Source organism: Lacerta agilis, chromosome 1 (genome assembly GCF_009819535.1).
Source record: "Lacerta agilis isolate rLacAgi1 chromosome 1, rLacAgi1.pri, whole genome shotgun sequence".
Classification (NCBI taxonomy): domain Eukaryota; kingdom Metazoa; phylum Chordata; class Lepidosauria; order Squamata; family Lacertidae; genus Lacerta; species Lacerta agilis.
Window position 1 is genome coordinate 39,724,333 of NC_046312.1, and position 22,674 is coordinate 39,747,006.

Consider the following 22,674-nt stretch of genomic DNA (forward strand, 5'->3'; position numbering starts at 1 on the left):
GCAATTTCCCCAAGGGCAATAGGAGATATAACTATTGAAATACCAGATCTAAAGTGGTGTTTGTGTGGTACTATTTTCTTGCCTTAAATTACTTGTTAAAGGGTACTCCCTTCTTTAAACATGAGTAATGTGAGTGCTTTATATATTACATTCGTACCTCAGGTTACGTACGCTCCGGGTTACATACTTTTCGGGTTACGAACTCCAGTAACCCGGAAGCGTAACCCAGAGCACGCATGACATGCAGATGTGCAGGAGCATTCTGCGCAGTTCGCGCATGCGCAAACCGCTACTTCCGGGTTTTTCGTGCGCTTGTTCGGGTTGTGTACTTTTCAGGTTACAAACTGTAACCCGGAACCAATTACATACGCAACCCGGGGTGCCACTATACATTCACACTAGCAACTTCAAGTGTTTTACTCCTATTTTATAGTTCTCTTGCAGGACTATGCAACTTTCTCTGCACTCAGTAGTCTTGCTTCTTTCCTTATGTGAGGGCCTATTCTCTCCCCTCCCCCACCCGCATGTAGGCACCCCTAAATCATCATGCAGGGGCAGGGAAATGCTGGATGCACTAGGAGAAATCAGGGAAGATACATGGGTGACTTATTATTACTGGTGGGTGGGTGGGTGGGTGGATTGCCTGCCCTTCAAAATGTCCCAGAGCAGGTTGCAACATTAAAACACAATATGAAAAATGCAACACACATCCTCACTTAATGTCTAAATAGGTCCTGGGGAAGTTTGTAAAACATTGCTTTCCTTCTTTCGAATGATCCTTGAATTCTTTGAGGGACAAATATAAACTGAAAATCTTGCATATCTATATTCAGTTCCAAATACAAACTTCGTTGAAAATCTCTTTTTCAAAAGAACAATCCCCTATTTTTGAAAAATTCAAAATCTTTCCCTTGATTTGCCTTCACTTGCCCTGAAAGCCCTACTAATGTGACCTTTGTTTACATTCCAATTAGGGTAATGGACTATTGCATATTTGTTTTGTCGCAATCACTCCATTAACTAATTAAAGCTAACAAGGAAAGCGACACAGAGGGGACCTGTTCGCAAAGCTAGCCGGCCTCTTGCTTCTTCTAACTTCCACATAGACAAAATCGTTTACCTCATGGGAAAAGCTTTTGAATGTCCTTCAGAATGCAACAGACATTCCTAGGTTATTTACACAAAAGTAACTGGCCATTGGCTCCGCAACCTTTTCACAGGAGAGAGAGAGAGAGAGAGAGAGCTCTGATTAAAACTCCAAATGTGGGCAGTTTGACTGGTCGCCAGCCATCGATCGATTAATAATTCCGATTAATCGATTGCGCTTTCAGACTGGTTCTCCCAGAGAGGGTCTGGGAAGGAAGGAAGTCGCACGCTGGGCTAGATGGGTGGGTGGTGCGAGTTTAAGCCCGAGCCGGCGGGGTCGAGAGGGTGGACGGAAGACATTCTTCCTTTGGCCCTTGTATGGAGGAGGGTTGCCTGTTTGCTTAGCAGCAGCGACAACAACAAGGCGGCGGAGCGCAGACGTCGTCAGCCGCCCACCCGGGGCTGCCTCTAGTTCCACGTCAGAGGCGGAGGGCATGAATGGGATTCCAGGCAGCCCGAGTCACGCTGGCAATCCGGCACAAGTTGGCGCTGCCAATGCGCGCTGCGCAGATATGCCAGATCGGGGAATGATTAGAGCAACGCCCCGCAGCGCTGAGATCTCACCGACGAGGGCCGGGAGTGCCGGGGGGGGGGGGAGGCCGAGAGAGGAGAGCAGTCATTCCGCGTGAGCTGCTGGAGAGACGCGGAGCTTTGGGTGGCATTGTTGTCTGAGCTGATGTCCAAACAGGAGCGAGCGCGCCGCGGAAAAGCACGGGAGGAAAGACGTGCTGGTGTTTGGGAAAGTGGGGAGTCGATCATCGTCGCTTGGCTTTTCGTGATCTTCTATAAAAGGGAAAGAGCCAACCTCCCTCCCGTCCGAGGTGAGGAATGCCCGGCTCGAAAAGTTGGCTTCATAGGTCTAACCCGCATGATAAAGAATACGCATAGCGCCCCCAAGCGGGCGTAGAGGGCGCCACCAGGCGCAAGCCAACAAACGGAAGAGCGCGCTGCTCAGAAAGAGAAGGCGCGCAATGATGTATGTGAACTTGAAAGCAAACATTTCACCTCGCGCCTCCCTGCTGCCTTCTTCTCCGGGTTGCCTGAGCTGCCCCTCTGGCCATCGTGGGCCCACTGGGGAGCAGACACAGCAACCGCCCCCGCCTCCCCACCCCAAGGTTGTATGTAGCTCAGTGGTAGAGCATGAGCTTCGTTCGCCTTTGCCTGCTAAAGGTAGTCCTGGATCAATCCCTATGTTGCTGGGGATGTTCCCTGCCTGAACCACCGGAGAGCTGCTGCCAGCCCGTGTAGACAATACTGAGCTAGATGGGCCGATGGCTGGCTCGATATGAGGCTACTTCCTTTGTTCCTATCTATGTTCAAAGGGAGAGGGGGGTGAGCAGCCTCTGCCTCCTCTTGCTCCTTTACCTTCTACCCTCTGGGGTGTGAGAGCATTTGAGGAGCCGGCGCTGTTTGCCTGTCCTCTCCCTCGGGGCGGCTCCACCACCTGCTCACTTGTCCTCTCTCTTCGGGAAAAACTGGCACCAGGGAGAGGAGGGGGCGCACAGTGGGGCCATGGCTGTTCACTACAGGAACCATCTCTGCTTGTTTGGCTTCCCTCGCTGGTGCCCCACCGATAGGGAACAGTGCAGGTGAACGAGGGAGGGAGGATGAGGCCGCAGCTAACTTGTCTGAGCAACTGCCTCTGCTAACTGGCATGCCTGGATTCTTCCACTGGGCACCGGCGTGGGGTGGGGGAGGGAGATTGGACCAAGCGGGTGCCAAATTCTCCCTGTTCAGAGAGGAGGGAGGGAATGAGCAGGTGTGGCTTCTGGTGCTTCCTTAGATACTAACTCTGGGCCCAATCCTTTCCCCACCCCAGAAGAAGGACCCGATCTGCCCTTCTTGCTCACCCCTCCTTTCGTTGCCCACACAAGAGAGAGAGATGCCCAACAGCCCGCAGCGAGGTTTAGCAGCTCTCTTTGCAGCAGGTCTCTAAACTGTGCCTGCGCTCGGTATCATGCATAAATGTTACAGTGGGAATCCCCGCTCTAAGGCAATCAGCATCCCCTTGATGGCAGGGACAAAACGCCCCATTGATCTGGGCAAGATCTTTCCCACCCACCCACCTTCCTCACGCGTATCTCCCCCACTTCCTTTTGCATTTTTGCAAGGGGGGAGTGTGTGTGTGTGTCCGTCTGTCTGTCTTGTTGTGAGGTAACTGGATAAACACCAGCCCGCTTCCTGCCCGGCGGCTGCTGATTGGCTCTTGGGATTCTCAGGAATGCGAGCGACCCCTTAAAGGCGAGCGAAGCTCCTGCAGCAGCTCCAGTGCAAGCTGCCAGGAGTGAGAGCCAAGGGGAACCTGCGAGGGCTGCAGGCAACTGATCACCCGTTACAATCCAAGGATCCCTCGTTCTCTCTCGGACTGCTCCAGGGCCGGGGAGAGAGAGACCTGGGCTGAGGGGCATTGCTCGCTTGGGTTCCACACAGCCAGAGGCGCTAACGAAACCCAACTAAGGGTCATATCGGAAAGTCCGAGAGCTTCGCAAGGATATTTATCTCTCTCGGCTGACTTACTACAAGAGATATTTGCTCTTAGGGCTGGTTACTTCTTCGGATTCCTTACTTCTACAAAGGTAAGTGCTGAAGAGCCAGCTTTCCTCTTGCAAGTTTGCAGTAATATTTCGAATGCGCAAAGGCAAATGAAGACGGATATGTAAACTACTATGTGTGATCTTGTTTTGAAGCATGCGTCTTTCCCGCTATCTTTTCCCTCACTTTTCATCCTCCCTTCGTCTTTCCCACCCCCCTGTATTTTTGGTTTCTCTCCCGTCTTTGTATATCGTCTCCATCCCCCTCCCATCTTTTGCACACCTTTCCTCCCAGCCCGATTTCTTTCTGTCTGCCGCTAAGCTAACGCGGGTGTAGCCCGAGACCTTTGGAGTGAGTGACCAGGTTGCGGTTTCCCTTTCTTGTTTGAAGGTCGCTCCTTTGGGTCGAGATCCGTACCATGGAGTTACCGGGCGGCCTCTTTCTCCTCCTGATGCTGGGGGTCTGCGCAACGAACCGAATTCCAGGTAATCCGAATTTCGGGCGCGCGGCGGAGCGGGAGGGCGGGGGCATGGCAGGCATTCAGCCTAGATTTGGCGGGGAGAGGTCTCTCGTGCCTTGTTACTAAATATTTAAAGGTCGGGCTGGGATCGCTGTAGTGGCGTTGGTTTTCGAAGAGTAGCCCGGCTACTTCTCCTAAGGCGAGCGGGACTTCGGATTGGTGACTGTGGGCAGCGATCCCTTGCGTCCTATTGGGTGGATCCGCGGCGTCACGGTCTCGGGTGGTTATCATACTGGAGCAGTGGTGCGAGGATAGCAAGCGTTGGGATTCCACAGAGCTCTTCTCCGGGCAGTAGGCAATGTACTTGGTAGAGCCCATGCCCTGCGCGCAGCAGGTCCCGGGTTTGGTTGCTGACAGGGGTGCCCCTGCCAGTCAGTGTAGACAACGCTGGACTCTCGACTCGGTTTAAGGCAGCTTCCTAGGTCCTTAGGTTGTGTTGACTGACGTGACTAAACTTCGGAAGAAACTCCGAAGGAGCTTTGCGCGAGTCCCTCACCTTTCCCTCCTCGGGCGCCCGAAAGGAGGAGTTTTGTCGTCGTCGTCCCCCCCCCCTCTCGCCACTTGTGGCTGCCGGGCGCGGAGTCTCGTGAGACCGGCCAATAGCGCGACGCGCCTGGCGCGGGGACGTGGCTCCGGAGAGCGCTTGGGTGCCCTCTGCTCCCTCCCCTCGGGCCGCTTCTCCTCCGAGGGCTCGCAGCTTGGCGGGCTCGCTCCTGTGTGTCGAGCAGAGTGAGGAGCTTTGGCGCCTGGAGGGAGGGAGGCGCTTTCCCTCAGCACTCGCTTTCCTGTGGGTGGCTCACACAGTCCCTTGTGGGCTTCTGGGCCCTCCGCCAGGGACGCTCCAGACCAGACACACGAGCGGGACCGGGAGGGAGACGTGCAGAGAGCGGGGTGAATTAATTCCAAAGAAGAGAAGCACCTTTGGCTCCCTGGACGTCTTCTCTCCACATACATGTGCGTGTTGAGGCAAAGCACGCAGGACTTTTTAATGATTATTACTTCACCTCTTCCAAGGCTTAGCCCTGGCACTGGGCCCAGGTTCTGAGCTGAGCCCTGCACTGTTCAAATGCCTTGCCTAAGGGCATGCCCGACCCCTTTCCCCAAGCTGCTTTGTAGCTTCTGTGAGTCACCCCAACTCAGCAGTCTCTCTTTACCTGGAAGCCTGCCTTTCCCACCTCCCAATATAGCCCAGAGCTCATTCCTTCTTCAGTTCTTCCCCTCACACAGTCTCCTGGCATTTGCCCTCTTCTCTGGACAGGCTTCCATTGTGTTCCGATGTATCTCTTTCCAGTTTGCCTTCGCTAGAGCCCCTTGAGAGGGCAAGGAAGGCGAGGAGAATTCCTGGAACCTACCTCACCAGGAAATTCCTGGTTTTCCAGGGTAGCTGCTGGTTGTGGATTGAAAGAGCTCTTTGCTCCCTTAGACCCTGAAGTTCTTCCAGTGAGGTGAAAGTGAGTGAGAAACTGGCTGGAACCGCTGCAGCCTCTCCTCCATCACTGCTAAACCTGTAGAGCCTGGACTGTGGCAGGGAGTTGCTCTGAGACTGGGGATGGTATAGATACTGAGAAGCAGATCACAACTATTTGTTTCCTGGGAGCTGAATATTTTCTCTGGCCATGATAAGTTCCTTTGACTCACCTCCATACAATCCTGTTCCCAGCCTGTGATATTCAGTCCACACTTCCGCTTTCTCAACCTTTTGACAGAAGCCGATAATCAGTGTATTCTGTTTCTTTCTCTTTCTCCTGCCAGAAAATGGTGATGATGACAGTGTTTTCGATCTCTTTGAGTTAATTGGTTTTACTCGCAAGGGAGCTCGCAAGGCCCTAGGGGTGCATCCAGTCAAGGGACCCGAGACATCCAGCCCTGCCTACCGCATTGATGATGCCAACCGTATCCCTGCTGTTCCTGACCACAAATTCCAAGACATTCTTGATGCCATCCAAGCTGAGAAGGGCTTCATCCTGTTAGCAAACCTTCGCCCAATGAAGAAGAGCCCTGGCACACTGCTGGCCGTGGAGCGCAAAGACAGCTCTGGCTATGTCTTCAAGTTGGTGTTGAATGGCAAGGCTAAAACCTTGGACCTGAGTGTCTTCCCCAAGGAGGGCAACCAGAGTCTGGTGTCGGTGGAGGAAGTTGAGTTGCCCAACGCACAGTGGAACAACATCACCCTCCTAGTCCAGGAAGATCAGGCTCAGCTCTATGTGGGGTGTGAGAAACTGATGAATGTTGAGCTGGAAATCCCTATTCAGAACATCCTCACCAGGGACCTGGCCAGCAGTGCCAGACTCCGCATTGCCAAAGGTGGAGTCAATGACAACTTCCAGGTAAGATGCCTTTATTGTGGTAGGAGGTTTGTGAGTTTATTTCAGGGATCTGACTTTATTCTGCTAGGAAGCAAAAGTTAAGCAACGGGTTCCAGAGACGGTGATATTTCCTTCCCCTGGTTTTTAATCTGTCATTAAAAAAGAAGCATCTGCCCTTGGGGTTAGAGAAAGAGAGAGGTTTTTTTTTTTTTTACTTTCTGCCCCAGATGCAAAAATATCTAACATTCCTTTCAGGTGTGAGGTTTAAATCACCTGCGAGTCTCATATTTACATTAACAACTGATCCCTCTCCATGAAGAAGACAATGTGAAGGATAGGAATTTTATAGTTATCTACCATTCTGACTATATGGGTTGTTGTTTTTTACATTTGCATTACAAACCCTGCTTCTTTTAGCTTCATGTGCAAAAATCTCATTTTAGCACACAGAACAAGTCTTTACTCAATAATTACTCCAATTAAATTGGGAAATTTGTATCAATTGTAAATAGAATATTTTGAAAATGCATTTTTTTGGCAATGCTACCCTTCCATTTTTCTTCAAAAGCTGACAATAAATGCATTGCTTTTAAGGGAATGTTGCAGAACGTGCGGTTTGTGTTTGGAACCACAGTGGAAGCCATCCTGAGAAACAAAGGCTGTGAAAGCTGTAAGTTTGCAATATGTCTCCAAATTTGCTGACTTATTAAAGATATGTATTTGATGTATGTGAAAGAACAGTGAGAGAAGTTTCATCACACAGTAAACTGCAAATCACTGTAAACTAAGAAACTTCTGTTACAAAGCGCTATGTATTTTTTAGTCTACCCTCTGATTCTGTGAGATTATATATCTCTATAATATGTATGCCGCTTTCCCTTTTGTTTTAGCCACCAGAAGAGTTATTATATTGGACAATCCCATGAATGGCTCCCGTCCAGCCATCCGCACTAACTACATTGGCCATAAAACAAAAGACATCCAGGCAATCTGTGGATTCTCCTGTGATGAACTAAACAATGTGTTTATAGAATTGCAAAGTCTGCGTGCCCTGGTTACAACACTTAAAGATTCAGTCAGCAAAATGGTAAGTGACTGTTAAATACAGAATAATGAAACAGGGACAATGGGTTTCTAAGGGCTCCTTGACACATACAAGCCACCAGCTGCTTATATTCTGCAAACAAACCATTTCATGTAATAGAAGGCGGGCTTGTAAACAGACACTCCCCTGCGGTGATTAAGAATCCCCCTCAGGGGACCAGGCAGGGGACTTCATCGCCAAGCTGTTTGTATGTCACAGACTGACTAACTTAAGTGTGGACTTAAGATACTACCGACAACAATCCTTTCTAGCCATTTCTAGCATGGAGGTGGTGATTGTTCCTACACTGTCCAAAGTCACAGGGATGGCAGCTGCAGGCAGCATTCTTGAATAGACTATTTTACCTTGAAAATCTCCCATATGGTCCCACACATGGGACCCAACTGAGAAAATAAATGGCTAACTTGCATGTATGAACCGATCCATGCAGCACAATCTTGTCCCATGTTTATTTGAAGTGAGCCGCACACTATTCAGATTTAAGTGCTTATGGTTGCTACCTAAGTGCCCTTATTTGGAAGCAGGATTCATTAAAATTAATGGGACTGAGTATAATTTGTTGAAGTAATTTCTTTACTCTTTATGTGTGAAATTCAGGTTGATCTAAATCCACTTTAAAACTTTCTTTTTTCAGGATGGTATTTTTCAGGAAGTGGGTGCTACTCTGCATAGCACAAGTCCTGGAGTATGCATCCATAATGATGTTATGTACCAAAACACAGCCGAGTGGACGACAGATAGTTGTACTACATGTACTTGCCAGGTAAAGACTCCTTACTGTTAATATAATTTGTGAGTATTTGATTTGCCATGCGGAAGGCTGGAGTGTGTTTTTGGGTGGTTGATATGAGCATATGATATGATGCACACACTTTGAGCATTCATGTGTCCAGGTAAACACCTGAACGTATCTGAGAACTTTAGTCCATTGAATTCTGAGTTAAAATAACCTCAGCTGAAAAGGTGCTGATTCTCTGGCAAGAGGAGGGGCTGTTTGATTTTTCTCTCTCATAGGGATTATTTTTTAATGTGAATTGAACTCTTGTTCTTTATATATTGCTGGCACCTGATACGTTCTTAGGATTTTGTTAGCCTCTAAAATTACTTTTAAAAACAGGGTGGGAAGGTTGTGAGACTGTTTCACAGAATTAGAATTAATATCTAGATTGGTCCAAAATATCTTTGAGAAACATCTCTGATATAATTCTAGCAATAAGCCATTCTGAGGTGAAAGAGTAAATTTTCATACACCTTTGTCAATATTGTCTTTCCTTATTTAGAACTCTGTTGTTATGTGCCATAAAGTATCTTGCCCTCTCATGCCTTGTTCCAATGCCACCATTCCTGATGGAGAATGCTGCCCACGATGTTGGCGTAAGTAGTTTAGGCTCCTTAACATTTTCAACTACTTGGTTCCACTAGAAGCTGTGTTGTAAAATATACTGCCATGGCAGCAAATATACCATAGTTAAGTTGCTGGGCAGGGTTTGCACATAACACTACACCATGGTTTAATAAACCATAGTTTAATGTGTCATTACTTTGGGTTGTGTGCAGACTAGGCCATTGTTTTCATGAAGTTTAATGAACAAGAAATAGAGCTAGGTTTGAAGCCATTTGATTAAAAAAAATGTTTCAGTGCAGAACAGTGTGTTTTAATGAGATACTTAGTTTATCTTTTGGTTACAATTTTATTAATGTTGTTAATATTGTTTTATGGAATAACAAATTAATCCAGAATTTATAATCATATAATATGACTTTTGCTTCAATTTTGATTTATTTTTTATTTTTTTAGTTGTTGCTTTGTTAACGTTTTATAGATTGTAATTGTTTTACTGATGCTCTGTTAATTATTATTTATGATTTATGCTGTATTTGTGGTGTATTATGTTCTATCGTGTTATTGTTTTTTTTATTGTTTCTAAGCTGCTTTGGAATTCATTTGAATGAAAAGCAGCATAGAAATATAATAAATCAAACACGTGATAGAAAATTTGTTGCATAGGATTTAAATAGGGAATTGCTTCTTTTTACAGCCAGTGACTATGCAGACGACATTTGGTCTCCTTGGTCTGAATGGACGACCTGCTCTGCAACCTGTGGCAATGGCATTCAACAGAGAGGTCGCTCTTGTGATAGAATCAACCATCGCTGTGAAGGCTCTTCTGTACAAACACGAATTTGCAATATGCAGGAATGTGATAAGAGATGTAAGCATTTCATTTCTTTGCTTTGAAAACAATGCAACCTGTTCTTGTCCTGAGCTTGCAATGTGTTGAGAAATTCTGATTAATACTTCATGCTAGCACTTTTAAGTTGCTTGCAAATTGCCAATCTAAAACATTCATTGCTGACTACAGGAGCTGATAGTTGACTACTGTAATTAATTACTGTGTAAATCATTGTATAATTACTGTGTAAATTATTGCTTATCTTGACATGCACAGCATCAAGTGCAACGACTCTCAGTACCAAGTGTGTAACATTGCCATCTTTCTATTATTGCAATACAGTGGTACCTCGCGTGTATGTTGGTTTCTTACTTTAACTGAATGTCAGCAATTCTATATTGCCGCTAGTGCCAGAAGAAAGCTACAAATCGCTTAAAAGAGCTTTAATCCTCATAGTTGGTAACAGCTGTGTCTGTTTATAGTCAAACAGGATGGTGCCTGGAGCCACTGGTCCCCTTGGTCTTCCTGCTCTGTTACTTGTGGAACTGGAGTGATCACTCGAATCCGGCTGTGCAACTCTCCACTACCTCAGATGAGTGGCAAAGAGTGTGAGGGAGAGGCAAGAGAAAACAAACCATGCCAGAAAGACCATTGCCCAAGTAAGTTTTGTCTTAAAAGATTAGTGTTCTGTGCAATAATTAATGTTTCCAATACTCCATTGCTTGTTATATAGGTAAATAGCGTATAGCTAAGGTATGGCATTGGATCCCATAAGATAGAGTGATACCCACCAACCTTTGGAAGAGTTTAGACTAATTCACAGAGTATAAGGCTTTCAATGACTATTAGCCATGATGCCTGGGTTCTGCTTCCACTGTTGGAGGTAGTATGCCCCTTAATACTAGTTGTTGAGAATCACAAGTGTGGAGAGTGCTGTTGCAGTTAGATCTGGCTCATGGCCTTTCTATAGCAATTGGCTGGCCACTGTGAGATTCTTAACTACATTGCTTTGGCCTGATCCAGCAGGGCATTTCTTACATGAAATCTGCTGAGATGGCACTTCCCCACCCCACCCTTTTTTAAAGGAACATCACAGCTTGAATTTTTCAACATCTAGAATTGTTTGTGGTTTAGGCATATGAAGGTACCAAGGGCAGTTGTGCTCTGTTCACTGGATGCTAATAGTTGCTGTTGTTTTTTTAAATCATTTTTTCTTTAGTAAATGGGAACTGGGGACCATGGTCACCATGGGACACCTGTCCAGTCACCTGTGGAGGGGGCCTTCAGCAGCGTGGTCGTCTCTGCAACAATCCTGAGCCCCAGTATGGAGGGAAGGATTGTATTGGTGATACTAAGGACACCCAGATCTGCAACAAGCAGGATTGCCCAATTGGTGAGTAATTTTGAAGTATAAAATGGTGTTTGGTAGCTCTGCTCTGTCATCTTCAGAAGGATGTAACTATTTGTCTGCGTTTCCCCATGGGGGGGGGGGCATTGAGATACAGCCACATTTTGGCTGCATGCTGGACAATGCTGTTCTTATTTCTTACTCGTGTAATTTAGAGTAGAAAATGATAAGAACAACCAGTGCAAAGAAAGTCAAATTAAAACTGAGCTGATTTTTTAAAACACAGAAGAGTATTTGTTAAATTTATCTACCTTGCTCACCACCATTGCCCTGCACGAGGCTAATAACATTCTGGAATGTCACCTTTATCTTCTCTCAGATGGGTGCTTGTCTAACCCTTGCTTTGCGGGAACTACATGTACTAGTTTTCCTGATGGTTCCTGGAAATGTGGTGCCTGTCCTGCTGGCTATCGTGGAAATGGAATTAAATGCAAAGATATTGATGAGGTAAGAGGACTGCAATTGCTTATTTATATAAAATGTAGGACTGAATTGTAAGTAAACCTACAGCTAATTTTCCCTCTGTCGCCATCTTTCATACTCCAGTGTCAAGAGGTCCCAGATGCCTGCTTTGTCATTGGTGGAGTCCACAGGTGTGAGAATACTGAGCCTGGATACCATTGCCAACCTTGCCCACCACGCTTTTCTGGAACACAGCCCTTTGGTCGAGGTGTGGAGAATGCAATAGCAAACAAGCAGGTACTGCCAAAATATGAAAAGTTCCCTGCTCCTAAAACCTCCCCCTCCCCTTTTTTTGCATTTATGAGACATGCCCAGGAGGGGGAAAAGAACAAGTTTGATACATTATTCTAGAAATTCAAGCTGCTCTGAAAGGAAAGTATGCATATATTTAACATCTGAAAAGAATTCTAGGGTGAATTCACACTATTGCATTACCATGATCATAGCTGTACTTTCCTAGCAGCCACAATGAAGGAGATGGGGCCTGGCCTGTACAGCCTAGTTCATGCCAGTTTTTATGCATAGCATAGACTGGCTCCAAGGACAACATATCTATACTAAGTGCTTCAATTAAATTAGTTTAGAATGAATGCTTCTAAAATCTTGAAAGCAATAGCATCCTGAAATAGTAGCTTTTAAAATATTCTTCCACACTTCCATCTTCAGATATTGCTATAATTAAAGGCTTGGATCCTAGCTTTTCCACCTCTTCCCTCTGCAGTCCCCCATAACTCTTGCAGAATTGTTAATGGGGGTGATGGACCTTCGGAATGGTGTGGAATGTGATCTGGGGACCTGTAGATGGATGGATTTGAAATAAACATTCTCTGTATATGAACACATCCAAGCCTAAGCTAGTAACTAACATATTATATAGAAATGCACATAGGATGCCTTGTTCTTTTAAAACAAAAGCCATAATTGGCTACTGTATCCATGAAGAAGTATTCTTTTTATATATATATATATAAAAAGACTTCCATGTTGTGCTGTCTCAAAATAACAAAATGATAGACACATTTCTTGCATGTAATCGTAATTTTCTTGTGTCCATTTGGTCTCTTAGGTCTGTAAACCACGTGACCCATGTAAGGATGGAACTCATGACTGCAATAAGAATGCCAAGTGCACTTACCTTGGCCACTTCAGTGACCCTATGTATCGCTGTGAATGTAAGCCAGGCTATGCTGGTAATGGCATTATCTGTGGAGAAGACACAGACTTAGATGGATGGCCAAATACAAACCTGCCCTGTGTTGCCAATGCTACCTATCACTGCAGTAAAGTAAGTCAATTTCTACATATTCATTCTCTCTCTCTCTCTCTCTCTCTCTCTCACACACACACACACACACACACACACTTACTTTAGAGCCCTGAATGAATGTACAGACCACAAACATTTGAGCAATAATATCCATACCTTAAAAGAAATAAAAAACTGTCTCAGTTAGTGTGCTTGAGTCAAAATCTACTTTAGAGTTCAACATGCTTATGCATAAATTTGTTGAAATCACACCTGTGTCAGATTATGGCTCCTACATAGCTTTTAGAGTTGCCTACTTTGGACAATCTGAAATGTCTTGGGGAAATTTCTGTTTCATCTTTAGTTTTCAGGATAAATTAGAGTACATACTTTTGAGTATATCTGAATGGTACTATGGACTGAAACCATCAAAAACAAAACCTAGGAAATATAATCTTACAATCTGAGCACCTTGCTGTGTAATATTTAAAGGTGGATAGTAAATAATTATGTTTCTTTTTCTGCAGGATAACTGTCCCAACCTTCCCAATTCTGGGCAAGAAGACTATGATAAGGATGGAATTGGTGATGCTTGTGATAATGATGATGACAATGACAACATTGTAGATGACAGAGTAAGTTTTGCAGAAACAGTCCTATTCTGTCTGTGGTTTAGATAATATTCATTTTTGCCCCATACCTGGGGGCTATTTGCAGAACTTCAGCTTGGCAGTCACTGTAGGAAATTGTAGGCACTGATATTTTGGAATGTATTTAAAGAGAAGCACAATAAAGTATTATCAGAGTTTTGTATTTTCAACAGCTGTAGGGATCCCATGCTTTAAAAGGCCTGAGATTTACTCGGTACTTCAGATTTTAGCATCATTCTGCTTCAGCAAGCAGATAAGAAAATTCCAGAGCACAGGGGACTGGCCTTACCTTCTCTCTCAGCTCCTTCTGTCACACTGTCCATATGGACGTCATCCTATCAATGCCTTTGCTTATTGCCTTTATTCAAATAAATATAGTCAACAAATTTCTTATAAATCTAAAAGTGCATGTATGCTTGTATGTTTGTTTGTTTTTTAACATGGCTTCTTTATTTTCTTTCTTCTACAGGACAACTGCCCATTCATCTACAACCCACAACAATATGACTATGATAGGGATGACGTTGGTGATCGCTGTGATAATTGCCCATACAATCACAACCCGGATCAGATAGACACTGATAACAATGGAGAAGGAGACGCGTGTGCTGTGGATATTGATGGAGATGGTACGGTTTTGTTGTTTTTCTTCTTCTCCCCCCCCCCATCACCACACACTTTCTTAGTAATCTATAAGTTGCCCAAATTCAACTGCTGATGTGAAATTTTGCTCACTGTATGGACCAAGTATGTTGTACATTGAGAGCTGTAGAAAGTTGCTCTGTACAAGTCTGGATCCAATCCTGTACTATCAGCATGTTTCAGCACTAGTCCTACTTGGATTGTAGCTCTTCCATGAACATATGGGCTGCCACATGATTGCTAACTATAGCGTTAGTTCTAACAGTTAATATATGATACTACAGATCTACCTTTAACTTGGTTTCCTTTAGTTATTTCCTTTTAGTTACTAGCTTCATTTGGTCCCACTATAAGTGTGTACTGTTTAGACATGTTACTCAGTTCACTAAAATATCTAAACTATTTGTATTTTTAGGCATTCTTAATGAAAGAGACAACTGCCAGTATGTATATAATGTGGACCAGAAGGATACAGATTTGGATGGTGTTGGAGATCAGTGTGACAACTGTCCTATGGAACACAATCCAGATCAGGTCAGCTTAATTCTTTGGCCTATAAATGTACATGGACATTCAGTTTTTATTAACTCTTTGGTATCTGCTATTTATCATACACACCCCTGCAATATATGTCAGTTGGCAGCCTAATGAGGAATACACAATTGTTTATAACTGGGACATGTGTGGAAAACCTTGATTTCTTTTCTTTTCTTTTAATGCCTGAGGCATCCAAGTGCATAAATCATTTCTGTATGTCATGTTAGTTGCAGTATATTCTACTAATAGAAAAACCACATGGATAACCATGAGTACCTAGCTTAAGTTCATTAATTTTAGAGTTTGTACTCTGAGTAGGACTCAGCTGAATACCACCCATTATGGTTTGGAATCACTGTAGAAAGCATACATTCTGTATTGGAGCCACATCAGCTAGTAGCATAACTACCAAATTGGGGGGGGGGAATCTCTGGTATCATCACAGTGATATTTTATTAAATACAGGCTGGTTAAGATAAAGGAACCTGCACAGCGCTACAGCATGACACTCTCATGTTTCAGATATTTAGCATTAAAGCAGAACATGTGCTGAACAATGAAGGGTGTGTTTCCAAGGAATGTATATCCATGACACAAGATGTCCTGAGGCCAAGAGGGCAGTGAATTCACATAAACAAACACACACAAAATGCTTTGTGAAGGAGAAAAGTGAAAGCTATATAGAGTACTTACATCACAAAGTTGTTTTCTCCTCTATTAGAAAAGCTGAAAGGCATATACCACCATAAATATATATAACCTAATTAAACTTTGCCTGTTTAAAGGCTTGGAAATAAGAGGGAAGCCCAACCCATCCCATTTAATTTGCTAGATCTAAGGCAGCAATGGGTGAAGCTTGTGCAGTCCTGTCATGTACAAGGCAGTAGGATTCATAGCTTCAGGGGCATACCTTGGATGCTTGAGTGGTCTCGGCAAAATTGGAGGAATCTAGATCTGTCTTTCATGTTACCCTGTGGGCAGTGTTGGCTAAAAGGATGCTTACAATAAAAGAACCTGTTTTTAATGTCTCTGTACTTCTGCTAGACTATTTTTTTTTTAATGAAAGGGTTCTCTCCAAAGTAGTGTACAGCAGAGCACAGTGACAATGGACTGCAAGTATTCCTGAAGTGCTGAGTGTCTCAGGCGACTCATTTTAAGTTGCAGAAATGCCACTCTTCAGCTAGCAGCTAATGTGATCAGCTGATTTTTGTGTGACTATATTTCTCAATGGACCATCAGCCAAACGTGTAGTAACACGAAGCTGGATAACTTAGGGCAATGTGATTAATGTAGTAGTCTGCATCTAGAGGTCTTAGGGCCATATTTCAGAAAATAATCAGCCTGATGTACTATTTGCAGTTTGTATGTACTTTTATATCAAGAATGTTCTAACATTTAATGGGTCATTACTGTACAACAGTAGCCTGAACACAGGCATAGCAGAGAGGTAAATAGAAAATACTCATCCAGTTATACACCATTTGTGCCCAGAAGGTACAAAGTGCACAATAAAGCAGAAAGTGGCGCCTTTATCTCATCTGAAAAAGTAAACAAACAAGAGATTAACACATTCTGGCATGGAAATTACATGGAAATTCCTGCCAAGTAAAGGCAGAAACCACACCATTCTCTCAGGCCCTGGTGCTTTGAGGAATACATTTAGGCAATAAGATGTCTGAAGATAACCCAAAACAAGTTGGGACAGGTGGTTTTCTTTCTTTTTTTTGTCTGTGGACATTAACATTAGCAAATTACAAGTGTGCAATAGCTGTCATACCAGCATACAAAGAGAACTCCTATGCCTGCCAACCTGTTAGTTCACTTCAATAAAGCGCCATGCATGCAAGGACTGCCTACCGGTATGCAGAGCTGTTCCCTCCACTGGCATGATAGCCAGCTGGAGTCCTGACCATTGGAACCTCACTAGCAAGAAGCCACTGGATGTGCCAAGATAGTCTAAATTAGTAGGAATCTTTTTAAGATAGATCTAGTTGGTACCCTTTTAAAAATGCTTTACTTGAACATGTTCGTCCATTTTCCTTTCAGACGGATTCTGATTCTGACCGCATAGGAGACAAATGCGATAGCAACCAGGACATTGATGAAGATGGCCATCAAAATAATCTTGATAACTGTCCCTATGTGCCCAATGCAAACCAAGCTGACCATGACAAGGATGGAAAAGGCGATGCCTGTGATCACGATGACGATAATGATGGCATCCCTGATGACAAAGACAATTGTAGACTGGTTGCCAACCCAGACCAACTTGACTCTGATGGTAAGAAAAATTATTCACTGTCAACTTCTCTAACTATACTAGGAGGGATTGTCTAGCATTAAATTAAACACACAGTGTAGTGTTTAATCATCCTTTTAAGGGGGGGGATCCTTAATGGCAAGAAAACATATCCTGCTTGTTCAGATGGAGCAGCTGCATGTGAATGGATCTACACATTTCACTGAAATGCTGTGAGAGGGTGTTTATTGTGCAGACTGGGGAGCCTTTGGAGATTTGGGCCTGGAACTGTATTTTAAAAGGGATATAGGTGGAGAGAGAAAAGAAGTTTAAGGAAATTATCAAATGTGCACTTTGGATGGTATTTGTTAGTGTAACTAGTATAATAGTTGTTGATGTCAAGTAATGGTGGTTTCAGTAGCACAGTTAAATCCTTGGATTAATTACATTAGATATTTTAGTATAACATCCTACTGCCAATCTGAAATGCACATTTCCTTTTTAAACTCTCATGTATTTTTTTATTTCTCTCCCACTCCTCCACCATTTCCTTTCTTCCTCTTGGGCTAGGTGATGGGCGTGGAGACGCATGCAAAGATGACTTTGACCAAGACAAGGTGCTGGACATTCACGACATCTGCCCCGAGAATGTTGACATCAGTGAGACAGATTTCCGCCGATTTCAGATGGTCCCCCTGGATCCTAAGGGCACATCTCAGAACGATCCTAATTGGGTTGTTCGTCACCAAGGCAAAGAACTGGTTCAGACTGTCAACTGTGATCCTGGACTTGCAGTTGGTGAGCAGGCGATTTGGGGTTTTCCTTTCTGTGTATACTGTAGAAAGTGTCATCTGTCTCTGGATGATAACTATTCACTTAAAGGCTCAGTTGAAAGTACACACAATACTTGCCCGCATAATATAATTTAACAAGTGGTTCACTTACATTCAGATTCTAAGGTCTCCATCCCTCCATAGTGGTGTAGCCCTAAGCCAGCCTGCCTGCCTGCCTCTGTGACAGAAAAGGCAATAGGTTGTGGTTCTACCTATCTGCTACGTCCACTATGACTTCAAAGCAAATCTTTCCATATCCCAAAGAGTCACATGAAACCCTGTGGCCAAAGGACAATAGAGCAAAGATGTCTTATGATAGAATCTCTACTTCACACCAGTGAGCCTTTGGAAGAGGCCGAGGCCTTAATTAATCACGGGGGGAACTGACCATTCTTGCAGTTTAAGAAAGACTAAAAATCTCTTCTTTTTTTCTCCTTTTCACTCAGGCTATGATGAATTTAATGCTGTTGATTTCAGCGGCACATTCTTCATTAATACAGAAAGGGATGATGATTATGCTGGCTTTGTGTTTGGTTATCAGTCCAGTAGCCGTTTTTATGTAGTCATGTGGAAGCAAATCACCCAGTCTTACTGGGATCCAACACCAACCAAAGCTCAGGGATATTCCGGTCTTGCTATCAAAGTAGTGAACTCCACCACAGGTCCTGGAGAACACCTCCGTAATGCACTGTGGCACACTGGAAATACTCCTGGACAGGTAAGAGATTGTTTCTGTTAGTAAATAAAACCTGCCTTTCTGCAATCCTTGGACTATTACTATTGTAGAAAGAAAAATCAGATTTGAAGGATGATATTAAACAACAGTGTAAGATAAGAACACACAAGTCTCTTTCAAAAGCCTTGTGCACAACAGGAGTAATGTAAATTAACTTTCTGCATTCAATTCAGTAGAGGAGGGTTGTACCCAACTAAGCCATTCTCTGAGCAGGCCCACTAAACTCAATGGACTTAAGTTAGTCATGTCCATTTGTTTCAGTGATATGACTTAATTGGACTCACTCCTTGGTGTTTACATCTATCACTGCTGATTCACACATTACGTTTGTCCACGTGAGAATCCTCACTTTGACACAAATATATACTGTATGAATAAGCTCTCAGAATTCCATTTAGTATCAATGGGATTTTCTTCGAACAATTCAATTAACAGCATCATACATTCACTTAAGGCTATTTCAAATGTGGTAAGTGGGTGGAACAGGAAGACCAATGTTTGTGTTTCCTGTGCCTTTTTCTTTTGTACAAAATTAGCTTCAGGCACCTCCCTCAGAGGACAAAATGTACAACCTGCCCACACAGTGGGAGGCCCTGCAAATATTTCTGCTCTGTATTCAATCAATGATTATGACAGGTAGAAACAGAAAGAATAGGAAGCCCGAGGCCATTGGGCATGCTGTTCATCCCCTTTTGCCATGTCAATTCAATCTTTATTACAAAGACCAGACAACAGAAATCACAACATATACAACTACATCATCCCTGTCTGAAATGACATTCCAAGCATACAGTTGATTTCAAAGACTTGTACCAGCATAATGGCATATGTAATTTAACTATGTATTTACTTTACAGGTGCGGACTCTGTGGCATGACCCTCATCATATAGGCTGGAAAGATTTCACTGCCTACAGATGGCGTCTGAGTCACAGACCAAAGACTGGTTACATTAGGTAAGCTTTGCAAAATTTCAGAAAACAACTTTAGAAGTACAAATACAATTTGGCAATAGCTAATTTTATAGTTGCAGAATAAGCATTCTATATCATGGCTGCGGTTAATTACTGTTTCTCTTTACTGCAGAGTTGTAATGTTTGAAGGAAAGAAGATCATGGCTGATTCTGGACCAATCTATGATAAAACCTATGCTGGTGGTCGTTTAGGATTATTTGTCTTCTCTCAAGAAATGGTGTTCTTCTCAGATCTTAAATATGAGTGCAAAGGTAAGAATCCATATTTCTGAAGCTGAGTTTGTTTTCCTGAAATTACTGGTGAAATATCACCATCACTTTAGCTTTACACACTCAAAAGGTTTTGATAAAAAAGTAAAGAAATCTGTAACTCTTTGGCTACAACCCTTGTTACCTATAGGGAAATATACAGTAAACAACATTTAATGGCAAACATCTACTTGGAAAAGGAGAAATATTGCATTTAACATCAAGAGTGATGTAAAAATATTTACGGCACACAAGGTTTGCCACTGAAAATAGAACTGTTGAATTTGAATCTATATTCAACAGCCTCTAGGTAAAGGTAAAGGTACCCCCTGACCGTTAGGTCCAGTCGTGGACGACTCTGGGGTTGCGCGCTCATCTCACTCTATAGGCTGAGGAAACCGGAGTTTGTCCACAGACAGCTTCTGGGTCATGTGGCCAGCATGACTAAGCCACTTCTGGCGAATCAGAGCAGTGCATGGAACCGCCGTTTACCTTCCCGCCAGAGCGGTACCTATTTATCTACTTGCACTTGACGTGCTTTCAAACTGCTAGGTTGGCAGGAGCTGGGACAGAGCAATGGGAGCTCACCCTGTCACAGGGATTCGAACCGCCGACATTCTGATTGCAAGCCTAGGCTCTGTGGTTTAGACCACAGCACCACTCACGTCCCTTTCAACAGCCTCTAGTGACATGCAAAAATTAAGTCACTTTATCAGAGCTAGATAGCTGTGTTGCATGGGTGGCCATTTCATAAAATAGCTCGGAGCAATTCAGCTACACATCTGACATTTTGAGAGGGAAATGTGCAATCACTATTTAAGATGCAAAACAGACAATTGAGAAGCTAATTGTAGCTGCTTAATTACTAATATATCAGTGTAAACAGAGTGACAAATTATTATTTTTCCTTTCTTCTTGCAGATCCGTGATCACAAAGGCAATTGATACAGAATTTTTTTTTTTTTGAAATGCTGTATTGCACCTTCTGAGAAGTTTAGTTTCTACGAACCCTGGGACCATTTTTTTTTAAAAAAATTGCTCTTCACTTTCTTCTGCCTTTACAAAATAGAGACTCAAAATACATGATCTGCCTCAAGAGAATGCTTTTGAGAGAGAAAAAACAGCAAAGTACACTTCATTTCTGACCTCTGTTGGCACAGAAGAAAACAAATGTATTTTGTGAATAAGAACATTCCTTGCCTCAGGAGCAAATAGTCACTTCTATAAGAAAGGCATTTGTGTAGCTGGGCATTGTCACTGCCTCTCTTTAACTGGAGGTCCAACGGAGTAGCACTTTTGTAATAAGACTATCTTTATGCTGTGTTGTGGACTACTTAAAAATGAAATATATACTTCAGCTTGTGGGAGATGAGAGGGACAGGAAAGAGACTAGCAGAAGTTGGAGGCAAATGCCTCACTCTCTGAAAGGGGACTATTCTCCCTGGGGTTTACATCTTAATTGGAGGGACTGTTACATATCTGACTAATAGCCTGATCCTCTGCATGTTTGCTCCTTTGCAAGTCCCAATGAGAGTTACTCCCACATAAGAATGCATAGGATTACAGCCTAAATCTTTTTCGATTAATAAGGAACTACTTTGCTTGATTACATCGGAAAACTAGCTGGCTAGCCCCAGGCAGCATTAACAAATGTTAAAAATTCAGTTGGGGGGTAAGAGGGGTAACAATATTGGCACACTGGATTACAACAGTTTAGTGAGAAAGGGGATGCAGAGTGGGAAAGCAAGTTTACATGTGCCAATGCATGATAACAAACATGCACAGGTTTGATACCAGCAACAGGCAGTGCAGATGTAGCAAGAACACTGAAGTGCCAAAGAGCACTTTCAGCTCAACTTAGCACTTGTATTGGCCTTCAAGGAACTATGTTTTTTTTCCCTTATATTATGGTTACAAAGGCACAAAAGATGACAAACACAAATAAATACAAAATTATTTTCTACAAAATGCAATGAACTTTTAAAAAAAAAAAAACATGTTTTTAAAGCATTGATTTTTGTAGAACTGTAGATAAATAAAATGTAAAATATTTATTTTTACCTATCCTGTCTGTTATGAATAACAAAGGACTCTAGATTAAAACAGTAAAACAATGCATCAAGACTATCCAACATAATTTTGCAACGTCTCCATGACTGTAAGATTGTAAATACAGGTTATTTATTGTTCTATAGTGAATCTAGACAGTAGTGTGTGAAGATATTTTCGCTGTAAAGAGCAGGTTTTCCAGAAGCAATGTGGGGCACGGGGGGGGGGGGGAGCAGCAGGAGACGGGGAGGTTGGGTTTTTGTTTTGTTATCAGTGTGTTCTTCTTTATTCCTTTGTACAAGACAGCTGGCAAAGTAGCCTAGTAAGGCTAACCTACTGCTGCATTGCCAAACCACAAAAATGTTTAAATATTGATTGCCCAGATCTCTCCTGTCGGAGAGGTAATAGCTTTCTACTAACACTGGCCATAATCCACTGTCAGTGGATATAATCCACTTCTCACTTCAGAGGGATTTGAATGAGAGATGCTATCAATGGATTGTTGCCTTTATCACCATTTCTTATACTTGTATGTTGCTAGTGCATTCTATCGGTCCATGTATCAGACAAAGAAGAAAATCCCTGTCCTAGGGAGGAGGCAGACTAAAGGAAGAAATGGCATAAGAATGTTTGATTTTGCAGATCACACACCCCAGATACCAGCGTGTGGTTGCTGGAGCATAAGTGCCTCACAGGTGGGATTTCAGGAGCATTTTTTTTTTAAATTAAGAAAGATTGCTTGTTGTATAAGGGGCAGCAAAATTTTATCTACGAGCCTCTTCTTACTAAGAAAAAAAGAATGTCAAAGGTGAAACTTTATGTACAAATATTACCTCATTGTTGTGTGACTGAGAAAAGGAAGAGAGA

General features: G+C 43.3%; 1 protein-coding gene across 1 annotated transcript; it reads left to right on the plus strand.

Moving 5' to 3' along the window:
* Positions 1-3,399: 3,399 nt before the first annotated feature.
* THBS1 (thrombospondin 1) lies at positions 3,400-22,025 on the plus strand. Its single transcript, XM_033144963.1, has 22 exons — positions 3,400-3,722; positions 4,069-4,163; positions 5,951-6,525; positions 7,099-7,174; positions 7,395-7,591; positions 8,244-8,372; positions 8,890-8,983; positions 9,649-9,822; positions 10,266-10,442; positions 11,003-11,176; positions 11,511-11,638; positions 11,738-11,890; positions 12,720-12,938; positions 13,427-13,534; positions 14,019-14,178; positions 14,607-14,725; positions 16,775-17,009; positions 17,538-17,765; positions 18,247-18,518; positions 19,394-19,491; positions 19,622-19,761; positions 20,680-22,025. Exons 2-22 carry the CDS (start codon positions 4,097-4,099, stop codon positions 20,685-20,687), a joined length of 3,531 nt encoding a protein of 1,176 aa, XP_033000854.1. The 5' UTR covers positions 3,400-3,722; positions 4,069-4,096; the 3' UTR covers positions 20,688-22,025.
* Positions 22,026-22,674: the final 649 nt, after the last annotated feature.

What these genes read in the sequence shown, in the direction of transcription:
- THBS1 (XM_033144963.1), top strand. Translation starts at nt 4,097, where the DNA reads ATGGAGTTACCGGGCGGCCTCTTTCTCCTCCTGATGCTGGGGGTCTGC. An exon ending in CGCAACGAACCGAATTCCAG is followed by an intron (nt 4,164 to 5,950) that starts GTAATCCGAATT and finishes TTCTCCTGCCAG; the next exon opens with AAAATGGTGATGATGACAGT. An exon ending in TGATCCTGGACTTGCAGTTG is followed by an intron (nt 17,766 to 18,246) that starts GTGAGCAGGCGA and finishes CTTTTCACTCAG; the next exon opens with GCTATGATGAATTTAATGCT.